General features: G+C 61.2%; 2 protein-coding genes across 6 annotated transcripts in view; one reads left to right on the forward strand and one right to left on the reverse strand.

The window, feature by feature from the left end:
• The window catches only part of KIF25 (kinesin family member 25), a 75247-nt gene extending 70536 nt beyond the window's left edge, over positions 1-4711 (forward strand). Inside the window, 3 exon segments of the mRNA XM_063605552.1 lie at positions 1377-1559; positions 1969-2124; positions 4445-4711. Of these exon segments, the coding sequence (XP_063461622.1) occupies positions 1377-1559; positions 1969-2124; positions 4445-4614 (509 nt within the window). The 3' untranslated portion in view covers positions 4615-4711.
• A 6097-nt stretch (positions 4712-10808) lies between these two features.
• The window catches only part of FRMD1 (FERM domain containing 1), a 56919-nt gene continuing 42643 nt past the window's right edge, over positions 10809-25084 (reverse strand). For 4 of the 5 annotated variants that reach the window (XM_057302654.2, XM_003820205.6, XM_055114438.3 and 1 more), the window contains 2 exons: positions 19041-19105; positions 10809-17041 (listed from right to left, as the gene is read on the reverse strand). In XM_057302654.2, the coding sequence (XP_057158637.1) occupies positions 16799-17041; positions 19041-19105 (308 nt within the window). In that variant the 3' untranslated portion in view covers positions 10809-16798. The remainder of the gene's footprint in view (positions 17042-19040; positions 19106-25084) is intronic. The other variant, XM_055114440.3, reaches the window with a different exon arrangement.

The following is a 25084-nucleotide window of genomic DNA, read 5'->3' on the forward strand; positions in this document are numbered from 1 at the left end:
AAATCAGCATGCCTGCAGCATCCAAGGCCTCTCATAGGACCCAGCATGGGAACAGCAGCCACACCTTTTCAGTATCTGCATCCCAAACCCAAAAGTCCACTGGGATCCCAGGCTGAGAAGAAAAAGTGAGAGTGGGAGGGAGGAAAACACTCTGCTGAATAAAATATAATGCAGAAAGAAAAGCAGGGCATAATACACCTTGGAGTACATGCATTTGTCATGGAAGAAACAATGAGTGTAATTTCAGTTTAAAACCAAAATTTCAAACTATGTAGTATATAAAATGATTCCAGTTATGTAACAGAAAGAACACAGGCCTGTGAAGCCTGGGCTGCAACTCTCAAACTTGAGCTGTGTCCAATTCCCTGCAGCAGGTGGTGGGAACTAATAGCAGACACCACCCATGCTCAGGTTCAGCAGGGCTGGTACTGGACCCAGAGTGTGCGTTTCTGCAAGGATGCGGCTCCGGGGACCACACCTGGAGAGCCACGGGTCTGGGGCCGGAACATGAGACTGTAGTCCCATCAAAACCTGGTCTCAGTGGGTTGACACTGGAAAGGCCATTTCTCACTCGTATTGAAGGCCAGTGTGGCTGAACATTCCCCATCCTTCTTGCCACCGTGGCACTTGAAACATTTGGCCTCCAACGTTGCTCAGGCAAGGGAAGGAGAGGTGATGGGGAGGTGCTGACAATAGCCCCTGGCCAGCCCAGAGTGGGCCACAGCTGGGCACACGGCCTTGTACCGCAGGGGCTGGAAAGGCACAGGCATGTGATGTTTAGGGAGCACCAAACAATCTCTACCAAAAACACTCCGGATACAGGGGCGGTGTGGCTGCCAGTGGTGGTGGGAATAAGACCGGATTTCATGTCCTTTAAAAAAAATTGTGTATACTTTCTATGTTTTGCACAGTGAATAAATGTTATTTTGCTTTTTTAAAAAACCTAAGAAGTTTGTTTAGGAATAACACACTACAAAGACATTTGCATTAAAATTAAGAGCCCTTTTGTTAGGATTTGTGTGGAAGATTATCGAACAGATTGTAGAATTTATTTCTAAAAGGGCTCATAGATTTTCTGAGTGGGATTTTAATTAACATGATTACCAAGTCTTCCTAAGAAGCATTATTTGATTTCCTCTGGGCCAATTAGGCATTAGTTCAACCTTCCACAGTGAAGAAAGCTGCTTTCTAACTTGTGTTTTCCCCCAGAGAAGCCACTATCCCCTGGACCTCTGCGGAAATCCCACTTCTTACTGGGTGGGAGGTGTGGGCAGGAGGGTGCAGTTCAGAAGCTTCTCGGCTCTGATTGAGGCAAAGCACAGCCTCATGGCTTCATGCAGCTGTTTTCCTCCTCGTCGCTCCTTGGTCCCTTGCAGCAGACCAAGCCTGCAGTGCCACCCTCCCCAGGGAGCAAACAGAGGCAGGAAGGGCAGGAAGGAGCCGCAGAGCTTCTCAAGGGGCCTTGGCTCCACAGCTGGTTCCTGGGAACCCCGCAGGGCATGCGGAGCAGGTGCAGGCTCGACTACAGCTCGTGGACTTGGCCGGCAGCGAGTGCATTGGTGAGCAGGGGCAGGCATTTCCCTGGGGGGTGGGTGCTGCAGAAGCCTATGATCTGATGGAGCTGGATGTGCAACCAGGCAGCCCGGGAAGCTCTGGGCGAGCCAGGCATTTCTCCCTCCACAGGTGAGTTCCAAATCCAGTTACGTTCTCAGGGATTGGTTCTCTTACCCCGGCAACCTGAGAGTCGTGTTCCTCACACTGGCCCTCTGGGAAGAGAAACCCTGAGTTCCCAGCAGGAGCTCGCTTTGAGCTGTGAGCAGAGCCATGAAAGACCCTCACTCTAATGCCTGTCCTGTCCATGGCCTCCCCTCTACCTGCCTGAGAGCCGCTCCTCCCAAGGAGCCGGTTTTGCTTTTCCTGCCTCCTTTCTTGGTGCAAACGGTGATGGTGCGTGGCGGTCCTGTCCAGGTGTGTCTGGAGTGACCGGGTTTGCCCTGAGGGAGACGGCGTGCATCAACCGCAGCCTTGCGGCCCTGGCAGACGTCCTGGGGGCTTTGTCGGAGCACCGCAGCCATGTCCCGTACCGGAACAGCAGGCTCACCCACCTCCTTCAGGACTGCCTCGGTAACCGTTTTCCCCAAAATGCCCCAGGATGGGGGACCACGTACCCCAGGACACGTGCACACACGTCTGGCCTGCACGTCCTCGAGGGCCACCCATGCACCCCCTGCACCTCCTGTGCCCTCGCTGTGGCTAGCTGGCACTCCCACGGCACGGTGGTCATTCTCCTGCGCCGTCTCACCTTGGCCTGGTTGCGTGCTTGTTCGGTCTGTGTGTGACTTGCCTCCTGGTCGGGGCTCAGTTTCTCAAGGGTGGCAGCCCTGGCCTTTCTCTTCACCAGGGGTCCGCCAGAGCAGCTGAGGGCTCTCTAGGCTGCTGCTGCGTGTGTGGCCTGGGTCCCTCCGGCTGTGTAGACCTGCTTAGGCCCCAAGTTCCTTGGGTCTTTTGGGGGCAGGTGCCAGAAGCCTGGACGCAACAGATTAAGCACCAGTGCCAGGTGGAGCACAGGTGGCCCCTGTGTGGAGTCATCCAGCTGTGGCTGGATCTGGGCTTTGCGGTTTTTGGGGAGCTCAGTTAGTACCCCCTCCCCCGACTCAGACTCCAGACTGGTTGAAAGGGAGGACCCGAGGAAGCATTGCGGCTCTTCCTGACTCAGGGTGCAGGCAGAGTCCCCCAGAGGTGGCCCTGGGCCCTGTAGGCCGTGTCCTGAGAAACGGCCACTGCAGGACGGCAGGGGCACATGGCCACCACAGTGGGGGGGCTCCTCCTTCCTGGGAGGGCCACCCTGGGAGGTGGTGGAGGGGCCGCTGGTGCTCGGGACTCGGGGAGGCTGGAATGTTCCAGACACTCTCCCTGTCTCTCATTGTGGGGTATTTCCCCCTCTCATGGCAAACTGGCTTCCTCCACACGGTGAATAACAGGGCTGTTCACAGGAGCATATTTTTGGATTCTGCCTTTAAGAGAGAGACCACCTGGTACTCTTGGATTCCAAAGTTCGCAGCCCCAACAGAGAGACAGGGTGACCTGGGTCAGGTGCACAGCCCACCCGTGATCTCAGGGGCGGCACCGTGGGGCACACAGTACCCAAGAGCCAGCAGGTCCCTCATGGAGCCCCGGCCTTGGCCTCTGGGGTCTGCACTTTTCCTCCCCCTTAGCTCTCCCTTCCTTCTCCATTGTTTTTGGTTTTCATCTGTAATTCTTAACCCTCGTTACGGGTCCTGAAAAACAGGAAGAGACAGCATTCCCCAGGAGGAGAAGTCCTGGGCACACGGCCCCTGCCCCAGGGGGGCCTGAGGGAGCCACAGGGCCATGGGCCGTGAGCAGCAGGTGTGGGCATGAGGGAGATCTGGAAAGAGCAGCCCCAGGGGGCTGAGCGTCCCGCAGGGTCACGTGCAGACTCAACCTAGGGCTGACTTCATACATCCCAATTCCCGGGACACAGGAGTGTGAGTAGAAGGCCTGCAGCTTCCCCAGGTGAGGGGCGCTAGTGACCAGCTGCTGACCCTCCCGGACCAAGGTGAGGGGTGCTAGTGACCGGCTGCTGACCCTCCCGGACCCAGGTGAGGGGTGCTAGTGACCGGCTGCTGACCCTCCGGGACCCAGGTGAGGGGTGCTAGTGACCGGCTGCTGACCCTCCCGGAGGGTGAGGGGTGCTAGTGACCAGCTGCTGACCCTCCCGGAGGGTGAGGGGTGCTAGTGACCGGCTGCTGACCCTCCGGGACCCAGGTGAGGGGTGCTAGTGACCGGCTGCTGACCCTCCCAGAGGGTGAGGGGTGCTAGTGACCGGCTGCTGACCCTCCCGGAGGGTGAGGGGTGCTAGTGACCGGCTGCTGACCCTCCCGGACCCAGGTGAGGGGTGCTAGTGACCGGCTGCTGACCCTCCCAGAGGGTGAGGGGTGCTAGTGACCGGCTGCTGACCCTCCCGGAGGGTGAGGGGTGCTAGTGACCGGCTGCTGACCCTCCCGGACCCAGGTGAGGGGTGCTAGTGACCGGCTGCTGACCCTCCCGGACCCGGGTGAGGGGTGCTAGTGACCGGCTGCTGACCCTCCCGGACCCGGGTGAGGGGTGCTAGTGACCTGCTGCTGACCCTCCCGGACCCGGGTGAGGGGTGCTAGTGACCGGCTGCTGACCCTCTGGGACCCGGGTGAGGGGTGCTAGTGACCGGCTGCTGACCCTCCCTGACCCGGGTGAGGGGTGCTAGTGACCGGCTGCTGACCCTCCTGGACCCCCTGTCCCAGGAACCTGCCAGACGTGGCCACTTTCCCGCTGGGGCGCCGGGCGGCCCTCTCTGCAGCCGCCCATCTCGGGCCCTGGTTGCCGGCACCTTGGCACTTTCAGATGCTGCTCTTCTTTCCAGCTTGCAAGTTGTTTTTCTATTTTAAAGGAGGCGATGCGAAGTTACTGGTGATTCTCTGCATTTCTCCCAGCCAGAGGCACCTGGCACAGACGTTGCAGGGCCTGGGTTTCGGGATCCGAGCTCGGCAAGTCCAGCGAGGCCCTGCCCGAAAGAAGCCGCTCAGCTCCCAGGCGGAGGGGAAGAGGAGGCCGGATTGAATGCATTAACGAGTTTTTCTCCTAAAACTGTTTCTTGTCCTTGCTTTCTAATGCATATGTGCTTAGAAATAAACAGGTTTCACCTGGACTCAATAAACCTGGCTTTATTCCAAAGCACCCTCATGAATGTGGATGGGACCTCCAACTCCTGCCAGACCATCAGGCAGGGCAGGATTCACAGAGGAGCTCCTTGCAGTGCGGCGGCCACCAGGTGTCACAGCAGGCACTCGCTGTCCTCATCAGACTCTCCCCAGAGGCCACCCTGGGCCCTGAAGGCCCTGCCCCGGGAAACTCGGGAGCCGGCAGAAGTAGCTGTGGGCAGGAGGGCAGGAGGTGTGAGTGCCCCACAGTGGGAGCTGGTCAGCCTGGGCCCAGTGCGGATCCCACCCATGAGCTGGGGAGGTGCTGCTGGGCACGTACGGCCCTGGAGCCACCAGGCCTCACACAGAGCTGCCACCTGCGCCTCCTCAAGTTCGTGCTTTTCCTTTCCCCCCGGGCTCCCTCTTTCTTCACCACTGTTTTTGGTTGTCCACCACACTCTGCATGAGGAGCTGTGCCAGGCAGGGAGGGGGTGTCTGGGGCCAGCCTCACGAACCTGTCGTCTCATTTGACACAAACGCGGCCCCCAGGATTCCCCACCACAGGCTCCAGGACCAGATGGACTCTGGTTTCCATGGTGGCTCCGCCACCTCCCAGCTCTGCATCCCTGGACGGTTTGCTTGGCCTCTAAAGCCCGGCTTCCTCCTTGGCAAAGCCAGGCGAAACCAGAGGGTTGGGAGCCTTAAAGGAGACAAGGAGCAGCTCTGGAGACTGGCCTGTGACTTCCCCTGCCGTGGGGCTCAACGGGCACGTTTAAGCCCCACCCCACCACAGGGCTCCTCTCCGCCTCACAAGGGGATGCATGGTGACAGCTGCCCACCGCGTCCTCTGCTGGAAGGGTGCCCCCTGGGGCTGCCCCCATTTCCACCGGGCCCACAGTGACAGATGTACCCTCTCGGACCCAGCAGATCCAAGAGCAGGGTCCCAGGAGGAACGCATGTGCGGAGGAATGGGGGGTCACAAGCACAGACCAAGAATACCCCATTTCTTACCAGCAATCATTTTGGCTCTGAGAATTGGCTGGGAAGCAGGTTTTGGAGAGGAGTCACAGCTGGTAGCTTTCAGATGATTTCAATGCCAGGAAAATGTTTTTTTTTTTTACTCTATCCTGTTTATGCAAGAGGGAGGTAAAATGTCTTTTCTAGTAGTTAGCACAAACCAAGTAAACCTGTGCCCACATGCGGCTCAGGTGAGGAGCGTGAGCTGTGGTGGTCCTGACTCATGGCGGGCAGAAGGGTAGGAACCCCTCCCTTCCTGGGAGCCCAGAGCAAGGGGTGGAGACAGGCAGGGGGTGTTCAGAGCCCAGTGTGCTAACGGCCTTTTCCTGTACTCCTTTTCCCAGGGCGGAGCATTCTGCCTCATTGGGAGTGGGGACCTGGCCCAGGCTGCTGGGGTCCAGCTTTTGGTCAAGGTGGCCAGGAGGGCAGGTGCACGGGGCATCATGCGCTGAAGACAGAGATGCTGGGCTTCTCCCTGCCAGGAAAGGGCTCAGCCAAACAGTGGGGCTGAAAGCAGAGACATCTGCTTCAACTCATGGTTTTTAATATAATTGGGTAGAGATGATAGACAGTAGATAGGTGAGATGATGGTGAGATGGTAGATGATCAGTCAGTGAACAGATGGCAGATCTGTAGATCCATGGATGATAAACTCATCAGCAGATAGATCAGATTTAATCTCATATATAAAAAATATGATCATTTCAATGTGTAATCAATATGAAATCAATATAGAGATATTAATGAGATATTCAAGATTCTTTGTCCACACTAAGTCTTCAGAATTGGTGTGTTTCCCACTAACTGACAGCGCCCCTCAGCACAGGCTGGCTGCGAGCTTAGGGGCCACAGGTGGGCAGCCCACCTAGCCCTGTGCTGAACCCCACAGACAAATGCCTCCATTTTGTAACACCACCTATTTTTAAGGATCCCTTGATTATCCTAAAGTGAAATTATACATGGATTATATAATCCTAACAGAGCATGACTTTTTAAAACAAAAACAAAAGAATCAATATAATGATGTAACTATAATATAATGGAGAAATAGGCCAGATGCGGTGGCTCACACCTGTGATTTCAGCACTGTGGGAGGCCGAGGCGGGCGGATCACTGGAGGTCAGGAGTTTGAGACCAGCCTGGCCCACATGGTGAAACCCCGTCTCTACTAAAAACACAAAAATTAGCTGAGCATGGTGGCAGCTGTAATCCCAGCTACTCAGGTGGCTGAGGCACGAGAATCACTTGAACCTGGGAGACTGAGGTTGCAGTGAGCCGAGATCGCATCACTGCACTCCAGCCTGGGCGACAGAGCGAGACTCAGTCTCAAATAAATAAATAATAAAAATAAAAATATAATGGAGAAATAAAAAGTTTTTTTTCTGTGTATATACACATAAGTATATTTCAATTTGTAAAACTTTCAAAACAACTACATCTGAACACACAGCGAAGTAAATGAGTTTTGGTATAAGAAGGAAGACGATATTCAATTTATGTATATTTGACAATTTAAAAATAAGGGCCAAGTGACTGTATCTGTGTGTGTGTGCACGCACGTGCATGTAAAATCTCCAGGAATGTGGCCGCTACAAAAAGCAGACACACAGACATGGAATTGTCACAAGTGTCCCATTTGTGACTCACATGTCACCAGCAGTATAGCAACGTGATATAATTTTGTACATGGTGAAAACCTCTTGGTAATGTTACAAAGTTTCAGCTTCTCTTGGTTTACACAACTGTTGCATTCCTGACACATAATGTACATTAAAACTGCAGAAATAATCCTTCCTGATTTTATGGAGAGCAGTGTGAGGTTTCAGGCCTGGATCACCAAATGCAGGATTTCCACCTGTGAATGTCTGACGGGGGCTAAAGCCACGTGGCCCCCGGGACAGTATTTGCTGGGTGGGAGTGTCCTGTGCCTTGCGGGGACCTGGCGTCCTTGGTGCCCGTCTGCTCAATGCCACTTGTGTCCCCTCATCATTGTGATGACTTGAATGACCCCACAGGTTCTGAGATGCTCCCTCAGTGCCCAAAATAAAATCAAACTTCTCTTTAGGGTTGGCCCTTAGGCAGGCAGATGCCCCTGGCTCAGGAAGCCCCTCACCGGCTTGCTGAGGTGCGAAGTTCCTTTAGTAGGACAGAGACACCAATGCACAAATGATGGACTCAGGAGGTGGCAGCTCTGGTGAGATGGAAGCTTCTCTGTGGAGCCCGCACTGAACAGCAGTGCCAAGCAACAACTGCCGCCAGGCCCTGCCATCCTCCTTCTGACCTTGAAGGGCCCGAGCTGCTGCCATAGCGTGACCGAAGGGACAGCCTGGCTGAGCCGCGTGACACTCGACAAGCCTTCTTTGTGTGTTTGATGAAGTTCCTCTCTGAGCAAGGCCGGCATTGTGATAACCAAGCTGCCTTTGTAGAGGATGCGTGGATGCCTCGCCCCACAGCCGCGTGGGGCCCACAGTGGTGCCCCCGAGACGGGCACCGTGTGAAAATGGCAGAGCTTCCCTCTGGGGAAGTGTTGGACGGGCTCTGGCCAGCCTCTACGCGGGATGGCAGAGGCGCGAGTGACTCAGGAACCTGCGAGTCACAGCCTAGAGCAAGGGCGTCTACAGAGACTGGGAGTTGGGGCAGTGGGCGTGGGGGGTGCTTGGGCCCCAGGCGCCGGACCCCACTGCCTGCCACCCTCGACGCCCCCACGCTGCAGACTGGAACCCTCTGCCCCATCACAGGGCGTGCAGCTGAGTCCTCGCTTCCCAGGTTTTCGTCTGCCTCTCACTCCCAACTCCTCATTTCCTAGAAGGAAGCCTGAGTCCAGTCTTCACCCTGGTCCACTTGGCCACACCCAGAGTGCCAGGGTTTCAGAGCAAACCAGCCCAGTCTCCAGGGTGTGGGGCTGCAGGCACTCACCCCACCGCTGGCCACCACCAGTGATTTCAATGGCCCATCACCGTGGTGCTGACACGCTGCCCCTAAGAAGGGAGAGGGAGGGACGGACCCAGGAAACATACAGAAAAAAAAACCAAAACTAGTCAGTGACTAAAACTCAAAGACGTCCCATCAATTAACAGCTCTGCTCTGGGGTTACTATCTTCATGTTCATTAGCTTCTTCCTCTTGGCTCAGGGCCTCTGAAGGTGTTTAGGATCAACCCATTTGAAAAGCAAGGACGCTGAGGCTGTGGAAGTCCGCGTACTTACTGACTCGCAGCGCCTGTGAGTGGGCGGGAAGGAGCGTCTGCCCCTCAGTCGTGGTCCGGCTCCTTCTCTCACAGAAGTGGACCTTGGAGGGCAGTCCCAGCGCCACGGAGAAATGCATCTCCAGAAACACTCGTGGCTTCCGCAAAGCGAGCACAACCAGAGCTCCTCAGCGCTGACCTAGGGCACAATTGTTCATGCACGAGAGCCGCCTTATGGGGTGAGCGCGTGACTCTGATGCGAGGTTTATGTTCCCAGGGCTGACATGTCTGGGAGCTTCACAGCTGGACGAGGCATATTTGGAGGGGCGCCTTGAACCTGGACAGCACCCCCTCCTTGCCTCCCTCAGGCTGTTTGGCCACAGAACCTGTGACATGGGCAGGCTCAGGAGAGGAGAGGAGGAAGGGAAGGAGCCCAGGCCCCGAGGAGGGAAGATTGCCGGGGGCCAGGGTGGGGGTGGGGTGGGGTGGGGGTGGGGTAGGGTGGGGGGTGGGGTGGGGTGGGGGTGGGGTGGGGTGGGGTGGGGGCCCAGGGCCCAGGGCTGGGGCAGCTCTGGGTGCCAAATGCGGTTTCATCCAGAGGACACTGCAAGGCTGGAATAAAACACCCTGTCCTCTTCAGCTTGTAGCGGGTCAGAGGCCGCTGGTTTTGAAGAGATTTGCCAGTGATCTGTGGGAGGAAACACTCAGCAGAGGTTTAGGTGGCACGTGGAGACTGCGCGGGGAATACAGCCCAAATGGGGAGGACAGAAGACACCACAGCCACTGAGGGTGCGAGAGCTGCGACAGGCGCCTGTTAGAGCGGAACGACAGGGGCCCGGCCCCATCTCGGGGTCTGGGGTGGCTTCCCTGTGGGGGCAGCCTCTGTGCAGAGGCCTGAAGGGTCCACAGTGGCAAAGGGGGAATGACAAAGTGTCTGCCTGTGCCGGACTGAGTGATCTGTACTGTAATTACCCTGTGAGGGGTGCACGCCGCCGTCCTAGAGCTTCACAGACACCAGCCCCCGGGCCTGCTGGTACTCGCCGGAGGTCCCTGCGTGCCGAGAGTCCCGCCCTGGCCATCGTTTAGTGTGAGGCAGGAGGGGGCCAGATATGGTGGGGACGCCTGGCTCCCCCAGATCTCTCTTGCCTGCTCTTTCCTCTGCAGGCTGCCTGTGCCCCTCCCCCGTAGCCAGGAACAGGCCCTGGGGAGTGGTGGGAGGCCGTGCAGTGAGGCTTGCGGCCCTGGATGCTCCCTCAGGACTGTCTGGGACCAGGCTCGTCTCACAATCCGAATTAACTGCAGACCTCACCTCGAGAACAGCCTGGCCCAGCCCTGATACTCGGGGAAAGAGCAGCGGTCGGAGGAGGCAGGAGGAGCGCACGGAGGGCAAGCCGGGGGCCCACGTGTGGCTGGGGCAGCCGTGGCCTCCTCAGCACAGTGTGAGCCCAGCAGCCTTGCCGTGGCCAAGGCCCTGGGCCTGGGAACTTGTAATCCAGTCGCTGACTTTGCTTAGTTAGCAGAAATGGAAGACACCTCATTTGTGGAGAGACCGAGGTGGTGGAATGTTGACCCTGGGGGTGTTGCCGTGGGAGGCCAGTGAGCTGTTAGCCCAGTGGGCAGGACCTGGGTGACCGACGCCCTGGGGGTCTCATAACTCCCTGGACCTTCTCCTTTCTTGGTGGAGCTTGGCCAAAACCCACGGATATTTTACATCTGTTTCCCTGAAGTGCTAGGGACGTTCTGTAGTTTCAGCCACGCTCCTCGGGCAAGCCCCGGGATGGGGTGGGGGGGCCAGAACAATGTAGGGTGGGCGTGGCCGGACGCCAGCTGCCCCTCAGCAGGGGCTTCAGCTCCATCACAGCCATGTGGACTCTGGCTCAGCCTGGGTGGACAAGGAGGTGTATACAGTTAGCACAGCCAGAGCAAGCCAGCCCTGCCCACTGAGGTGCACAGAGCACCAATCCCCTGGCCCTCCCTCCCTCTTTCACCTGTTCTGTGCCCATTTATTGGCTGCCTCCTGTACCGGGGTCTTGCTTTGGCACCGAGGAAACTGCAGTCAAGGCCGGAGGCTCCTGCCTTGAAGATCCCAAGACCGGGATGGAGACCGATGAGCCGGATGTGTCCCAGCGTGTAATGCAGGGTGGGCTGAGTGCGCCCCCCGACGTCTGTGTGGGAATCCTCACCAGCAAGGCCATGGTGTTAGGAGGGGGGGCCTGTGGGAGCCGGTGAGGTTGTGAGGATGGAGGCTCACGGGTGGGATTAGTGCCTTTGTAAGGGGGGCCCTGGGAGCTCGCAAGCCCCTTCCGCCCTGAGAGGACGTAGTGGCCAGGGAGGGGGCCTGGACCAGGAATGGAACTGGCCGGCACCTCGATCCTGGACTTCCAGCCTCCAGAATCGTGAGGAGTGGGCAGAGTGAGGCCACACGGCCTATGAAGATCTGTTGTAGTGACCAGAGGGAAGACACAGTGCAGTGGACACGCCGGGGCTGGTGTGTGTCCTGCAGCCTCTCTGGGAGCCCAGGGCACCTGCTCCCAGGAATCACATGTGAGAAGCAAAACGCAAGGACAGGCTGCGGGGAGGCGGCCCCGGACCCCCCACTGGATGCCTCACTTCACACACCTGCCACCAAGGGGGACAGTGCCGGCCTCCCAGACCTGCACCCCAGCCCACAGGTGGGCACTCCACCCATGCACTGTCAGGGCTGCCAAAGCCTCATGCCCTCCCACCACCTTCTGCTGGGCAGCCCCTTCCTCAGAGAACAAAGAGCATTTTGGTTTTTTTTTTGAGACAGGGTCTTGCTGCATTGCCCAGGCTGCAGTGCAGTGGCATGATCTCAGCTCACTGCAGCCTTGACCTCCTGGGCTCAAGTGATTCTCCCACCTCAGCCTCCCGAGTAGCTGGGACCACAGGCGCCACCATGCCCGGCTAATTTTATTTCTATATTTTTTGTAGAGATGGGGTTTTGCCAGGTTGCCCAGGCTGGTCTCAAACTCCTGGCCTCAAGTGATCCGCTCGCCTTGGCCTCCCAAAGTGTTGAGATTACAGGTGTGAGGCACCGTGCCTGGCCATAAAGAGCATCCCGGAGGCTCCTGAGGCGCGTCCACCTCCCAGCCCACCTCCTGCAGAGGCCCCCATTGGAGGCCGGCCTGTTCCCACTGTTACGTGTTCCCATGTCCGCTCAGGAGGGAGCCTGGCCCGCACCCCACAGGACACACTCCTGCATCTGGCTCTGAGGACATGCTTCTTCCTCTTCTCCCACTGCGCCAGGCCCTGCCGCTGCCCCAACACCGTGGATGTCCAGGGCTGTGGGCGGACAATGGCCCTGATGTCCAAGGACAGACAACAGAGGGTGCAGCGAACAGGTCCCCACTTGGTGACGGTGACGTCCAGTTCCTGCTGCGTGCACTGGTTGGTGACAGCAGCAGTGGCTGAATGGAGAGAACCACACCCCTGCCAGCGGGAGGCCTGGCTGGTCACCTGAGCACAGACGCCAGGGCAGAGCCAGGAGGGGACTCAGGATGAACACTGCCACACTGGGGCAGCTGGAGAACCAGGCACGGGCCGGCGGCGAGCCGGGAGGGAGCCCCAGCCTGTGCCCAGTGGCCCGGGGGCCTCATCCGTAGCCAGGGGATGTGAGCAGGGAGTGGCAGCCGCTGTGTGACCCAAGGTTCCGAGATCAGAGTCCCCACCCTGGGCCCCGTTTTGAGGCCTGAAACGTCCATGGTTAGATGGTGATGGGGAGCCCTCCTTCAGGGAAAAAGATAAGGTTACAAATTCTAAAGTATGAAGATAAATCTAAATACAGAAACAAACATTAAAAAACCACCACATCGCAAAGTTTAAAAAGCTGAAAAACACAGTAACACAATATTTGGTGACGGTTTTATTGGTGAGCTGCCTGTGATTAATAAACAACCCATGCCATTTTCCCCACTGCGTGTTCGCCTCTTCACGCGCCTTTGTAGAATACCAGCTTTCTCCCGGCAGGGCTGCCCGGGATTGGTTTTCTAACCTTGGCACCTGGAAGGCAGCCTCCCCATCACAGCTCGCCGCCGTGAGAACGGTCATGGGCCCGGATGCAGGACCGGCATTGCCTACCACGTCCAGCATCCCACTGCCAGCTCTGTTTCTCTTGCAGTCCCCACACCTCCCAGGTTGGGAGTACATGTCCGCCTCACCAGGTGACCTCTGGCCCTGGCCATCCTGTCCTGAGACTCCCTGCTGCTCCTACAGGTAGAGACGACATGACTGGGAACCCCGAAACGTCTCCCAGCAGACCGAGCCAAGTGTGTGTCCAGTTCAGCCTCCCCTACGTGGGCCCCACACACCCACAGGGCCCTCAGTGCCCCTCAAGGCGAAAGGAGCGTGATGGATGAACCCTGAGTGGAAGGGGCTGCCTGTCCCAAACACGGACGGCTGAGTTTTCTGCAAGTTTTACAAACTGATAAAACTTTGTGAACGCACTCGCAGGGCCGCAGAGCTCATCTTTCCCCGTGGCTCTGGCACATTTCCCCTGCCTGGGGAACCCAGAGTCCATGGGCCATGACGGGCTGATGCTCGGCTTGGGAACCCCCTCTCCTGTGAGATCCCAGACGCACAGGCAGTTGCTGGCTGCCCCGGGCCTCCCAGATGGGCACCTGAGGACCCCGGCCTCCTCCTGCTTGGGGTTCAGCCCAAGAGCAGAGCTTCTCAGGCCGTCAATTACTGCAGATGGAGCAGGCTTTCCTGGAGGAAGGATGAGCTTTGTCTGGAATTCTCCATCTTCCGTGAGGGAGGCTGGGCTGATGGCTGAGGGCCCAGAGGAGTCCATGCTTCAACACAGGCAAGAGGGAACCGGCCACACCCTGCCCAGGGCCACCCTGTCACCACTCCAGACCAACTGCCCCCAGGAGCAGGGTCTGCCGCCTCCCACATCCCACCCAGCAGGGAGAGCCGCGCCCTCAGACCCAGACCCCCGCAGCAGCAATGCAGGTTCCGGGGCCCAGCGAGACCCACAGAAGCAGACGCAGTGGGGGGCTGAGAAACCCAGCCTGAACAAGCCCTCTGGGTCATTCTTGCGAGTCTGGACCTGCCAGCTTGACCGCTGACCTGGCCCCGGTCACAGGACCGGCCACCCCAGCCGGGGTCATGCGAGGCTGTGATGCTGGAGGTCCTTGGCCTGCTCCTCGGGGGTCCACAGGGACTGGGACAGGTGGGTTTCTTTTCCTCTCCACTGACAGGGTAAGACAGGGATTGGGGACTTTACCCTGTGCCCCTCCCCCACCTGCCTGCCTCATGCCACCTGGAGGCCACAAGCCCCCCTGTACACAGTGGCTTCTGCTGTTTGCAGGCCACCCCCAGCCCTGCCCCCTACCCTCCTTCTTAGGAAACATCCCTGTCCCTACCAGTCGGTGTCCATTTTCCTGGAAAATAGCTGTATTGCCTAAAAGACCTCTGATCTCAATCTGTGCAAAAAGAAAGGTTGGCTTCCCCGACTTCCCGCAGCCCCGCTCTCTGCTGCTTTCTGTCTGGGAAGGAGCCCCCTCCCAGGATGGCCTTCTGCTTCCAGCTCCGCTCCTGCCCCTCCAGGTGTGGGTGACGTGGAAGGGGGCTGTGGGGAGGGGCGGTGAGCAAGGCTGAGGCTCAAGCCTTAGGGGAGTCTGCCCCGGCCCCGGCTGGGTGTGTCTGAGCTGGTAGCCCACATGGGCTTCATGTGGCCTGCCTGGCCGTCCCCTCTTGGGCAAGTCTCAGGGCAGCAGGCCTCTAATTGTCCTCTCCACATACCCTGAACACCAGAGATTAGAGTCGTTGGAGCAGCCCTACCCGGTAGTTAACAGGCATCTGGCATAATTCTCCATGTCTGTCCACAAGGCCCAGAGGAAGGACAGAAATAGGAATCCCCAGTGGGGCCAGAGAAGTTTCTCGGGTCAGCCAGGGGCCATGGCTGCCTCGCCTCTGCCAGGACAGAAGGCGCCGGGCCAGCTTCACTGATGCTTCCACAAGTTAGGGGTGGGCTGGCCCAGCCTTTGCTGCCCCTGGGGTCTATGGCGTGTGGCGAAGGTGACTGGCAGGGGAAGCCTGGACATGGGGAGTGTGCATGTATGGATGTGTGCGTGTGTGTGTGCACATGCAGATGTGTGCGTGTGTGTGCATGCATGTGTGCATGTGTGCAGATATGTGCGTGTGTGTGCATGTATGTGTGTGCATGCATGTGGATGTGTACGTGTGTGCGTGTGTGCATGTAGGTCTTGGCTCAGACCCTGCTTCATGGTGGACACCGCCTGCTGTGTCTCCCCAACACTGGTGTGTGCCTTCCCTCATGGTCCATGGGACTGGGCTCTTGCTTCCAAGTTTCTTCAAAGGAAGAAGACAGTCATTGCCCCGGACCAGGGCAAATCAATCATCTTGTACTAATGGAATTGGCTTTGGGAAGTGCCCACATGCTCACATCTGAGCCAGCACTAGGCGCCTCTCCCCTGCTGCACAGGAATTGTGGGCAGTCTTGCCCTCGGCAGCACTGGGGCTTGTGGCCATCTACAGAATGCAGCCTTCCGTGGCCGATGCCCCTGAGTGAGTTACAGCCGGCATCTCACCAGCCCCCCAGGCAGGCTGGTACTGGTTCAAGCAGGAGGCATCTGCTCGGGTTCTTTATTACACGTGCCTGGGGCACACACACGATTCCCTTTCACAGAAAGGAGAGGGTCCCCCTGGATGGACCCGTCAAAGAGGCGGCCTCAATGCACGCAGCCCTGCACCAGGCCATGGGGCTCAAGCTCATGCTTGTCTCCAGTGAGCTGGAGGGTGGTGTGGCGTGGTCTTCACCACACACAGACAGTGAAGGGGGCAGTGGTGTTCAGGGCACAGGGCTGAACGATTGTGGCCTCTCAGTGCTCTGGGATGGGCCTGAGACTAGCAGGGATGCACGGGCCATTCCTCTAAATGCAGAGGACAGCAGGTTTGCACGTGTGCAGGAGTGTTGTGCAGGGGGAGGAGCCCTGGGGAGACCCTACCCTGGTGGCCTTCCAGAGCCCACAGAACCGAGGTCGCACTACCCGTGGAGCCCACCAGATCAGAGCAGGTGCCAGGCACAGCTAGTCCCCACTCTCCATCTGTCACCGAAGCCTCGCCCCTCCGCCAGCTGGGCTGCACCAACCCAACCCCCGCCAGGGCAATGGCTTAAGGAAGCCACCTGTGAGCAGAGTGGGTCCTGAGGCCTCATGGCTGAGATGGGAGCAGAGTCGGCTTCAGCTCCGGGGCAGTGGGGTCTTTGAAAGCCCTGGCTTGGAAGGGAAAGCACAGCCATTGACTGTGGATGGTGGAGGAGGGTCTCTGGCTGGATCTCAGGTGACAGAGCTGGGCTTGCACCACAAGAGGGGCCTCTGTCTGGCAGGCCCAGCGCTTGCAAACAGGAGTTGCAGAGAGGGGTTCAGGTCTGGGAGGAACCTGGGTCCTGCACAGTGATGACGACTGTGAACTCCGGCTTGGGAGCTCTGGCAGCCTGTGCCCATTGGGACTGTCTCTTGGGGAGCTGGTAGTGTGGGAAACTGCAGAGCTCTCTCTCCAGGGTCTGGGCCCAGCTGTGTCACCTTCTCTCCCAGATTAGGATGGGTGACAGGCTGCCTCAGGGGCCAACACCATGGCTCTCTGGACACTTGACAGCCAGACCTTGAACCGGCTCCCTGAGACCCTGAGGGAAAGAGCTCCCGGGTGCATGGCAGACAGGCATGAGGTGCGGGACCTGTTTGTCACCTCCCAGGTTGATGTCAGAGCCAGCTCCACACCTCTTACAGGTGAACCTGTGGAGCGTGCTGGCTGCGGAGGTGCAGGCAGCATCTGGCGGGCAGGAAGGGCCGAGGGCCATGTGGAAGTGGGGTGGGCAGGGGCTGAGCCTGGCGGTGCAGACGGTACTGCTGGGTGGGTGGTGCCTACACCACAAACTCCTGTGGTGGGGCCTCTCCGAACAGGTCCAGGGCGAGACAGTTGCTGGACCTCTTGCTGGGGAGAGTGGCCCTGGTCTCGCAGGGGCCTGCCAGCCTGCAGTCCAGGGCGCGGTGGAAGGTATGGCTGAGTGAGGCGGGCGCTGGGTGCAGGGCCAGCTGGTGCAGCTGCATGTCGTCCAGGCCGTGGCTGTGCTGCTCCTCACTGACCCCGGCTTTCATTTCCTGGATCTGCAGGGAGAGGCCATGGGGTGAGGCCTGCTGCCCCCTCTCACTCCCACCACCGCACACGGCAGCCACACTGCTTGTGGCCACAGAGCCACACTCCCTGCCAATGCCCACCCTGCGCCGCTGTGCATGGCCAGCCTGCCCCTGGACGGGCTCCCCCAGCACACACCTCTGCGAGAGAGGCTTGGCATCTTCCTTTGATGCATTTCAGGAGGCCCCCACCTTGCCCAGCTTCTTTCCTGGGGCTGCTTTCTGCCTTTTAACTCAGTGGACCTGGACTCTTAGCGTTTGGTGTAATTTAGGATCAGGTCTGAGTGTGGGCCTTGAACACCAGCTCTGGAAGCACCTCAGTGGTCAAGAATGGCCTCCTATTTTATACGGGAGGAAACTGTCTGGGTTCAGAGGTGACTGTCCAAGGTCCCGTCCAGGTGGGCAGCCAGCGGGCAGCGTCATCGCCCTTAAGTGAAGCCTCCAGCCCGAGCTTCTCGGCTGCCGTGGCCCCTCAGATCTGCCTTGGACCACTGTGCTCCCAGGAGGCAGATGAGGCCCCTGGTGGCAGGTGGCAGGGGCAGGGGCAGGCCACGCCGAAGGTTGCCCAGCGCCAGGGTCTGACTTGCCCTTCTACGCGTGTTTCCTTGTTTTTAATCAATACGTCTTTCAAGAGTGACAGTCCCTGGCCCAGAGCTCAGGCGGCTTCGGGCAGCCGTCTCCTCCACTGAGTGGGCTGACCTGGGTTTCGGATTGCCCCCACTGGGATGGGCCCGCGCCTGCCAGGACTTGCAGCCTGCCCTCCCTCCTCCCGTGCCCAGCCCTGTTCTCTCTCCATCCAGCCTCCCCTGCCCAGCCCTGTTCTCTCTCCATCCAGCCTCCCGTGCCCAGCCCTGTTCTCTCTCTCCATGCAGCCTCCCGTGCCCAGCCCTGTTCTCTCTCTCCATCCAGCCTCCCCTGCCCAGCCCTGTTCTCTCTCCATCCAGCCTCCCGTGCCCAGCCCTGTTCTCTCTCTCCATCCAGCCTCCCGTGCCCAGCCCTGTTCTCTCTCCATCCAGCCTCCCGTGCCCAGCCCTCTTCTCTCTCCATGCAGCCTCCGGTGCCCAGCCCTCTTCTCTCTCTCCATCCAGCCTCCCTGCCCAGCCCTGTTCTCTCTCCATGCAGCCTCCCGTGCCCAGCCCTGTTCTCTCTCCATGCAGCCTCTGGTGCCCAGCCCTCTTCTCTCTCCATCCAGCCTCCGGTGCCCAGCCCTGTTCTCTCTCTCCATCTGCCTCCCGTGCCCAGCCCTCTTCTCTCTCCATCCAGCCTCCCGTGCCCAGCCCTCTTCTCTCTCCATCCAGCATCACGATAACTAATCAGCCACAACCGATTTTCTGTGTCTTTCCAGGGGGATTCTGAACAGGGCTGACCAGAGGGGGCCTCACCCTCCTGTGGTGGAGCCGGGGGCGGGGGTTGGGGGGTGAGGAGGGCAACTCGGAGCCTGGCTGGGAACCCTGAGCCCACCTGTTCCCCACCTGGGCATCCAGGAACCACTGGCTCGCTTCTCCTCTAGCTCCTCTGGGGGATCCTAAGGCTCAGTGGCTCTACAGGAAGTGGGGGAAGCCCTGGAGCAGCCCTGCACACACAGGACTAGGCCCCGGGGTGGAGGAGGTGGGCGAAGGGGACGGGGCAGCCAGTCTGCTGCACGGCAGGTTGCAGGGCCCAGGTGTCCGGGTCCTGCCTACAGTGGCCCGGTGACACTCAGGGCCCGGCCACCCCAGCCCCAGGCAGGACCCCTCCCTCCCCACAGTGAGCCGACTCACTCGGCCCTGAGGCTGAGGCCTCCACCCACGTCCACCTGCCCCAGTGCCCGAGAGCCTTGCTGCTCCCTGACTTGCCTGCTGCGTCTCTGGGGGTGTCAGTCGAGGGACCCTCTGATAGGCCTAGGAAGGTCCCCAGGGCCCCTGACAGGGGACCTAGGAGAAGGGGGTGGAGGAGCAGGGCCCGGGCTTCTGGCCCATGGTGGGGACTCTACCTGGTGCACGGCCTCGGCGCTCTGGCCTCTGGTCCTGACCTCGGTGCAGGGCTCCTGGCGAGTGGCTATGGGAGGAGGCAGCCGTGAGCATAGGTGTCTGGGTTCTGCCCGACATGGCTCCTCCCCAGGGCAGTTCCCTGCACTTCTGGGGCCCTGGTCTCGGGACCGGCATCTCCTGAGGCTCACACCGCCCCCTTGCTCTCAGTGCGGTGACTGCTTTTGCTCCATTCCCTGACATCTGATAAAACGGCCCCTTGCTGTGCAGATGCGGGATTAGCATGGTGATTCCCGCTGGGTTACAGGCCGCAGAGCTTGCATACATCCTCAGAGATGGAGGCCAACCATCCCTTACTGGTGGACCAGACGCTCCAAGGGCAATGGTGGACACAGTGGCGTAGTGACAGGAATGCCTGGCCCTGGATGGCCCTGGGTGACTGTAGGTGATGCTGGGCGGTCCTGGGTGACTGAGCCCTAGGGCTGGTCCCACCTGATCTCATCACATCCACCGTCAGGGCCGTGGGGACACTCAGAGACCAGCAGAGCTGACGTCCCCTTTCTGGGGCAATGAGGAAGCTCTTCAGGGCCTCATACACAGGGACTGGGCAGGGTGCATCCCTCAGGACAGGGTGCTGCGTCCTGGGCCAGGGGCGCACACGGTCCTACACACAGGGAATGGGCAGGACGCATCCCTCAGGACAGGGTGCTGCGTCCTGGGCCAGGGGCGCACACGGTCCTACACACAGGGAATGGGCAGGACGCATCCCTCAGGACAGGGTGCTGCGTCCTGGGCCAGGGGCGCACACGGTCCTACACACAGGGACTGGGCAGGGTGCATCCCTCAGGACAGGGTGCTGCATCCTGGGCCAGGGGCGCACACGGTCCTACACACAGGGACTGGGCAGGACGCATCCCTCAGGACAGGGTGCTGCGTCCTGGGCCAGGGGCGCACACGGTCCTACACACAGGGACTGGGCAGGACGCATCCCTCAGGACAGGGTGCTGCGTCCTGGGCCAGGGGCGCACACGGTCCTACACACAGGGAATGGGCAGGGTGCATCCCTCAGGACAGGGTGCTGCGTCCTGGGCCAGGGGCGCACACGGTCCTACACACAGGGAATGGGCAGGACGCATCCCTCAGGACAGGGTGCTGCGTCCTGGGCCAGGGGCGCACACGGTCCTACACACAGGGAATGGGCAGGGTGCATCCCTCAGGACAGGGTGGTGCGTCCTGGGCCAGGGGCGCACACGGTCCTACACACAGGGAATGGGCAGGACGCATCCCTCAGGACAGGGTGCTGCGTCCTGGGCCAGGGGCGCACACGGTCCTACACACAGGGACTGGGCAGGACGCATCCCTCAGGGCAGGGTGCTGCGTCCTGGGCCAGGGGCGCACACGGTCCTACACACAGGGAATGGGCAGGACGCATCCCTCAGGACAGGGTGCTGCGTCCTGGGCCAGGGGCGCACACGGTCCTACACACAGGGACTGGGCAGGACGCATCCCTCAGGGCAGGGTGGTGCGTCCTGGGCCAGGGGCGCACACGGTCCTACACACAGGGAATGGGCAGGACGCATCCCTCAGGACAGGGTGCTGCGTCCTGGGCCAGGGGCGCACACGGTCCTACACACAGGGACTGGGCAGGACGCATCCCTCGGGACAGGGTGCTGCGTCCTGGGCCAGGGGCGCACACGGTCCTACACACAGGGACTGGGCAGGGTGCATCCCTCGGGACAGGGTGCTGCGTCCTGGGCCAGGGGCGCACACGGTCCTACACACAGGGACTGGGCAGGACGCATCCCTCGGGACAGGGTGCTGCGTCCTGGGCCAGGGGCGCACACGGTCCTACACACAGGGACTGGGCAGGACGCATCCCTCGGGACAGGGTGCTGCGTCCTGGGCCAGGGGCGCACACGGTCCTACACACAGGGACTGGGCAGGGTGCATCCCTCGGGACAGGGTGCTGCGTCCTGGGCCAGGGGCGCACACGGTCCTACACACAGGGACTGGGCAGGACGCATCCCTCGGGACAGGGTGCTGCGTCCTGGGCCAGGGGCGCACACGGTCCTACACACAGGGACTGGGCAGGACGCATCCCTCGGGACAGGGTGCTGCGTCCTGGGCCAGGGGCGCACACGGTCCTACACACAGGGACTGGGCAGGACGCATCCCTCGGGACAGGGTGCTGCGTCCTGGGCCAGGGGCGCACACGGTCCTACACACAGGGACTGGGCAGGGTGCATCCCTCGGGACAGGGTGCTGCGTCCTGGGCCAGGGGCGCACACGGTCCTACACACAGGGACTGGGCAGGACGCATCCCTCGGGACAGGGTGCTGCGTCCTGGGCCAGGGGCGCACACGGTCCTACACACAGGGACTGGGCAGGACGCATCCCTCGGGACAGGGTGCTGCGTCCTGGGCCAGGGGCGCACACGGTCCTACACACAGGGACTGGGCAGGACGCATCCCTCAGGACAGGGTGCTGCGTCCTTGGCCAGGGGCGCACACGGTCCTACACACAGGGACTGGGCAGGACGCATCCCTCAGGACAGGGTGCTGCGTCCTTGGCCAGGGGCGCACACGGTCCTACACACAGGGACTGGGCAGGACGCATCCCTCAGGACAGGGTGCTGCGTCCTGGGCCAGGGGCGCACACGGTCCTACACACAGGGACTGGGCAGGACGCATCCCTCAGGACAGGGTGCTGCGTCCTGGGCCAGGGGCGCACACGGTCCTACACACAGGGACTGGGCAGGACGCATCCCTCAGGACAGGGTGCTGCGTCCTGGGCCAGGGGCGCACACGGTCCTACACACAGGGACTGGGCAGGACGCATCCCTCGGGACAGGGTGCTGCGTCCTGGGCCAGGGGCGCACACGGTCCTACACACAGGGACTGGGCAGGACGCATCCCTCGGGACAGGGTGCTGCGTCCTGGGCCAGGGGCGCACACGGTCCTACACACAGGGACTGGGCAGGACGCATCCCTCGGGACAGGGTGCTGCGTCCTGGGCCAGGGGCGCACACGGTCCTACACACAGGGACTGGGCAGGACGCATCCCTCAGGACAGGGTGCTGCGTCCTGGGCCAGGGGCGCACACGGTCCTACACACAGGGACTGGGCAGGACGCATCCCTCAGGACAGGGTGCTGCGTCCTGGGCCAGGGGCGCACACGGTCCTACACACAGGGACTGGGCAGGACGCATCCCTCAGGACAGGGTGCTGCGTCCTGGGCCAGGGGCGCACACGGTCCTACACACAGGGACTGGGCAGGACGCATCCCTCAGGACAGGGTGCTGCGTCCTGGGCCAGGGGCGCACACGGTCCTACACACAGGGACTGGGCAGGACGCATCCCTCAGGACAGGGTGCTGCGTCCTGGGCCAGGGGCGCACACGGTCCTACACACAGGGACTGGGCAGGACGCATCCCTCAGGACAGGGTGCTGCGTCCTGGGCCAGGGGCGCACACGGTCCTACACACAGGGACTGGGCAGGACGCATCCCTCAGGACAGGGTGCTGCGTCCTGGGCCAGGGGCGCACACGGTCCTACACACAGGGACTGGGCAGGACGCATCCCTCAGGACAGGGTGCTGCGTCCTGGGCCAGGGGCGCACACGGTCCTACACACAGGGACTGGGCAGGACGCATCCCTCAGGACAGGGTGCTGCGTCCTGGGCCAGGGGCGCACACGGTCCTACACACAGGGACTGGGCAGGACGCATCCCTCAGGACAGGGTGCTGCGTCCTGGGCCAGGGGCGCACACGGTCCTACACACAGGGACTGGGCAGGGTGCATCCCTCAGGACAGGGTGCTGCGTCCTGGGCCAGGGGCGCACACGGTCCTACACACAGGGACTGGGCAGGACGCATCCCTCAGGACAGGGTGCTGCGTCCTGGGCCAGGGGCGCACACGGTCCTACACACAGGGACTGGGCAGGACGCATCCCTCAGGACAGGGTGCTGCGTCCTGGGCCAGGGGCGCACACGGTCCTACACACAGGGACTGGGCAGGACGCATCCCTCAGGACAGGGTGCTGCGTCCTGGGCCAGGGGCGCACACGGTCCTACACACAGGGAATGGGCAGGACGCATCCCTCAGGACAGGGTGCTGCGTCCTGGGCCAGGGGCGCACACGGTCCTACACACAGGGAATGGGCAGGACGCATCCCTCAGGACAGGGTGCTGCGTCCTGGGCCAGGGGCGCACACGGTCCTACACACAGGGACTGGGCAGGACGCATCCCTCAGGACAGGGTGCTGCGTCCTGGGCCAGGGGCGCACACGGTCCTACACACAGGGACTGGGCAGGACGCATCCCTCAGGACAGGGTGCTGCGTCCTGGGCCAGGGGCGCACACGGTCCTACACACAGGGACTGGGCAGGACGCATCCCTCAGGACAGGGTGCTGCGTCCTGGGCCAGGGGCGCACACGGTCCTACACACAGGGACTGGGCAGGACGCATCCCTCAGGACAGGGTGCTGCGTCCTGGGCCAGGGGCGCACACGGTCCTACACACAGGGACTGGGCAGGACGCATCCCTCAGGACAGGGTGCTGCGTCCTGGGCCAGGGGCGCACACGGTCCTACACACAGGGACTGGGCAGGACGCATCCCTCAGGACAGGGTGCTGCGTCCTGGGCCAGGGGCGCACACGGTCCTACACACAGGGACTGGGCAGGACGCATCCCTCAGGACAGGGTGCTGCGTCCTGGGCCAGGGGCGCACACGGTCCTACACACAGGGACTGGGCAGGACGCATCCCTCGGGACAGGGTGCTGCGTCCTGGGCCGGGGCGCACACGGTCCTACACACAGGGACTGGGCAGGACGCATCCCTCAGGACAGGGTGCTGCGTCCTGGGCCAGGGGCGCACACGGTCCTACACACAGGGACTGGGCAGGACGCATCCCTCAGGACAGGGTGCTGCGTCCTGGGCCAGGGGCGCACACGGTCCTACACACAGGGACTGGGCAGGACGCATCCCTCAGGACAGGGTGCTGCGTCCTGGGCCAGGGGCGCACACGGTCCTACACACAGGGACTGGGCAGGACGCATCCCTCAGGACAGGGTGCTGCGTCCTGGGCCAGGGGCGCACACGGTCCTACACACAGGGACTGGGCAGGACGCATCCCTCAGGACAGGGTGCTGCGTCCTGGGCCAGGGGCGCACACGGTCCTACACACAGGGACTGGGCAGGACGCATCCCTCAGGACAGGGTGCTGCGTCCTGGGCCAGGGGCGCACACGGTCCTACACACAGGGACTGGGCAGGACGCATCCCTCAGGACAGGGTGCTGCGTCCTTGGCCAGGGGCGCACACGGTCCTACACACAGGGACTGGGCAGGACGCATCCCTCAGGACAGGGTGCTGCGTCCTGGGCCAGGGGCGCACACGGTCCTACACACAGGGACTGGGCAGGACGCATCCCTCAGGACAGGGTGCTGCGTCCTGGGCCAGGGGCGCACACGGTCCTACACACAGGGACTGGGCAGGACGCATCCCTCAGGACAGGGTGCTGCGTCCTGGGCCAGGGGCGCACACGGTCCTACACACAGGGACTGGGCAGGACGCATCCCTCGGGACAGGGTGCTGCGTCCTGGGCCAGGGGCGCACACGGTCCTACACACAGGGACTGGGCAGGACGCATCCCTCGGGACAGGGTGCTGCGTCCTGGGCCAGGGGCGCACACGGTCCTACACACAGGGACTGGGCAGGACGCATCCCTCAGGACAGGGTGCTGCGTCCTGGGCCAGGGGCGCACACGGTCCTACACACAGGGACTGGGCAGGACGCATCCCTCAGGACAGGGTGCTGCGTCCTGGGCCAGGGGCGCACACGGTCCTACACACAGGGACTGGGCAGGACGCATCCCTCAGGACAGGGTGCTGCGTCCTGGGCCAGGGGCGCACACGGTCCTACACACAGGGACTGGGCAGGACGCATCCCTCAGGACAGGGTGCTGCGTCCTGGGCCAGGGGCGCACACGGTCCTACACACAGGGACTGGGCAGGACGCATCCCTCAGGACAGGGTGCTGCGTCCTGGGCC

Source organism: Pan paniscus, chromosome 5 (assembly GCF_029289425.2).
Source record: "Pan paniscus chromosome 5, NHGRI_mPanPan1-v2.0_pri, whole genome shotgun sequence".
In the NCBI taxonomy this organism is placed as follows: domain Eukaryota; kingdom Metazoa; phylum Chordata; class Mammalia; order Primates; family Hominidae; genus Pan; species Pan paniscus.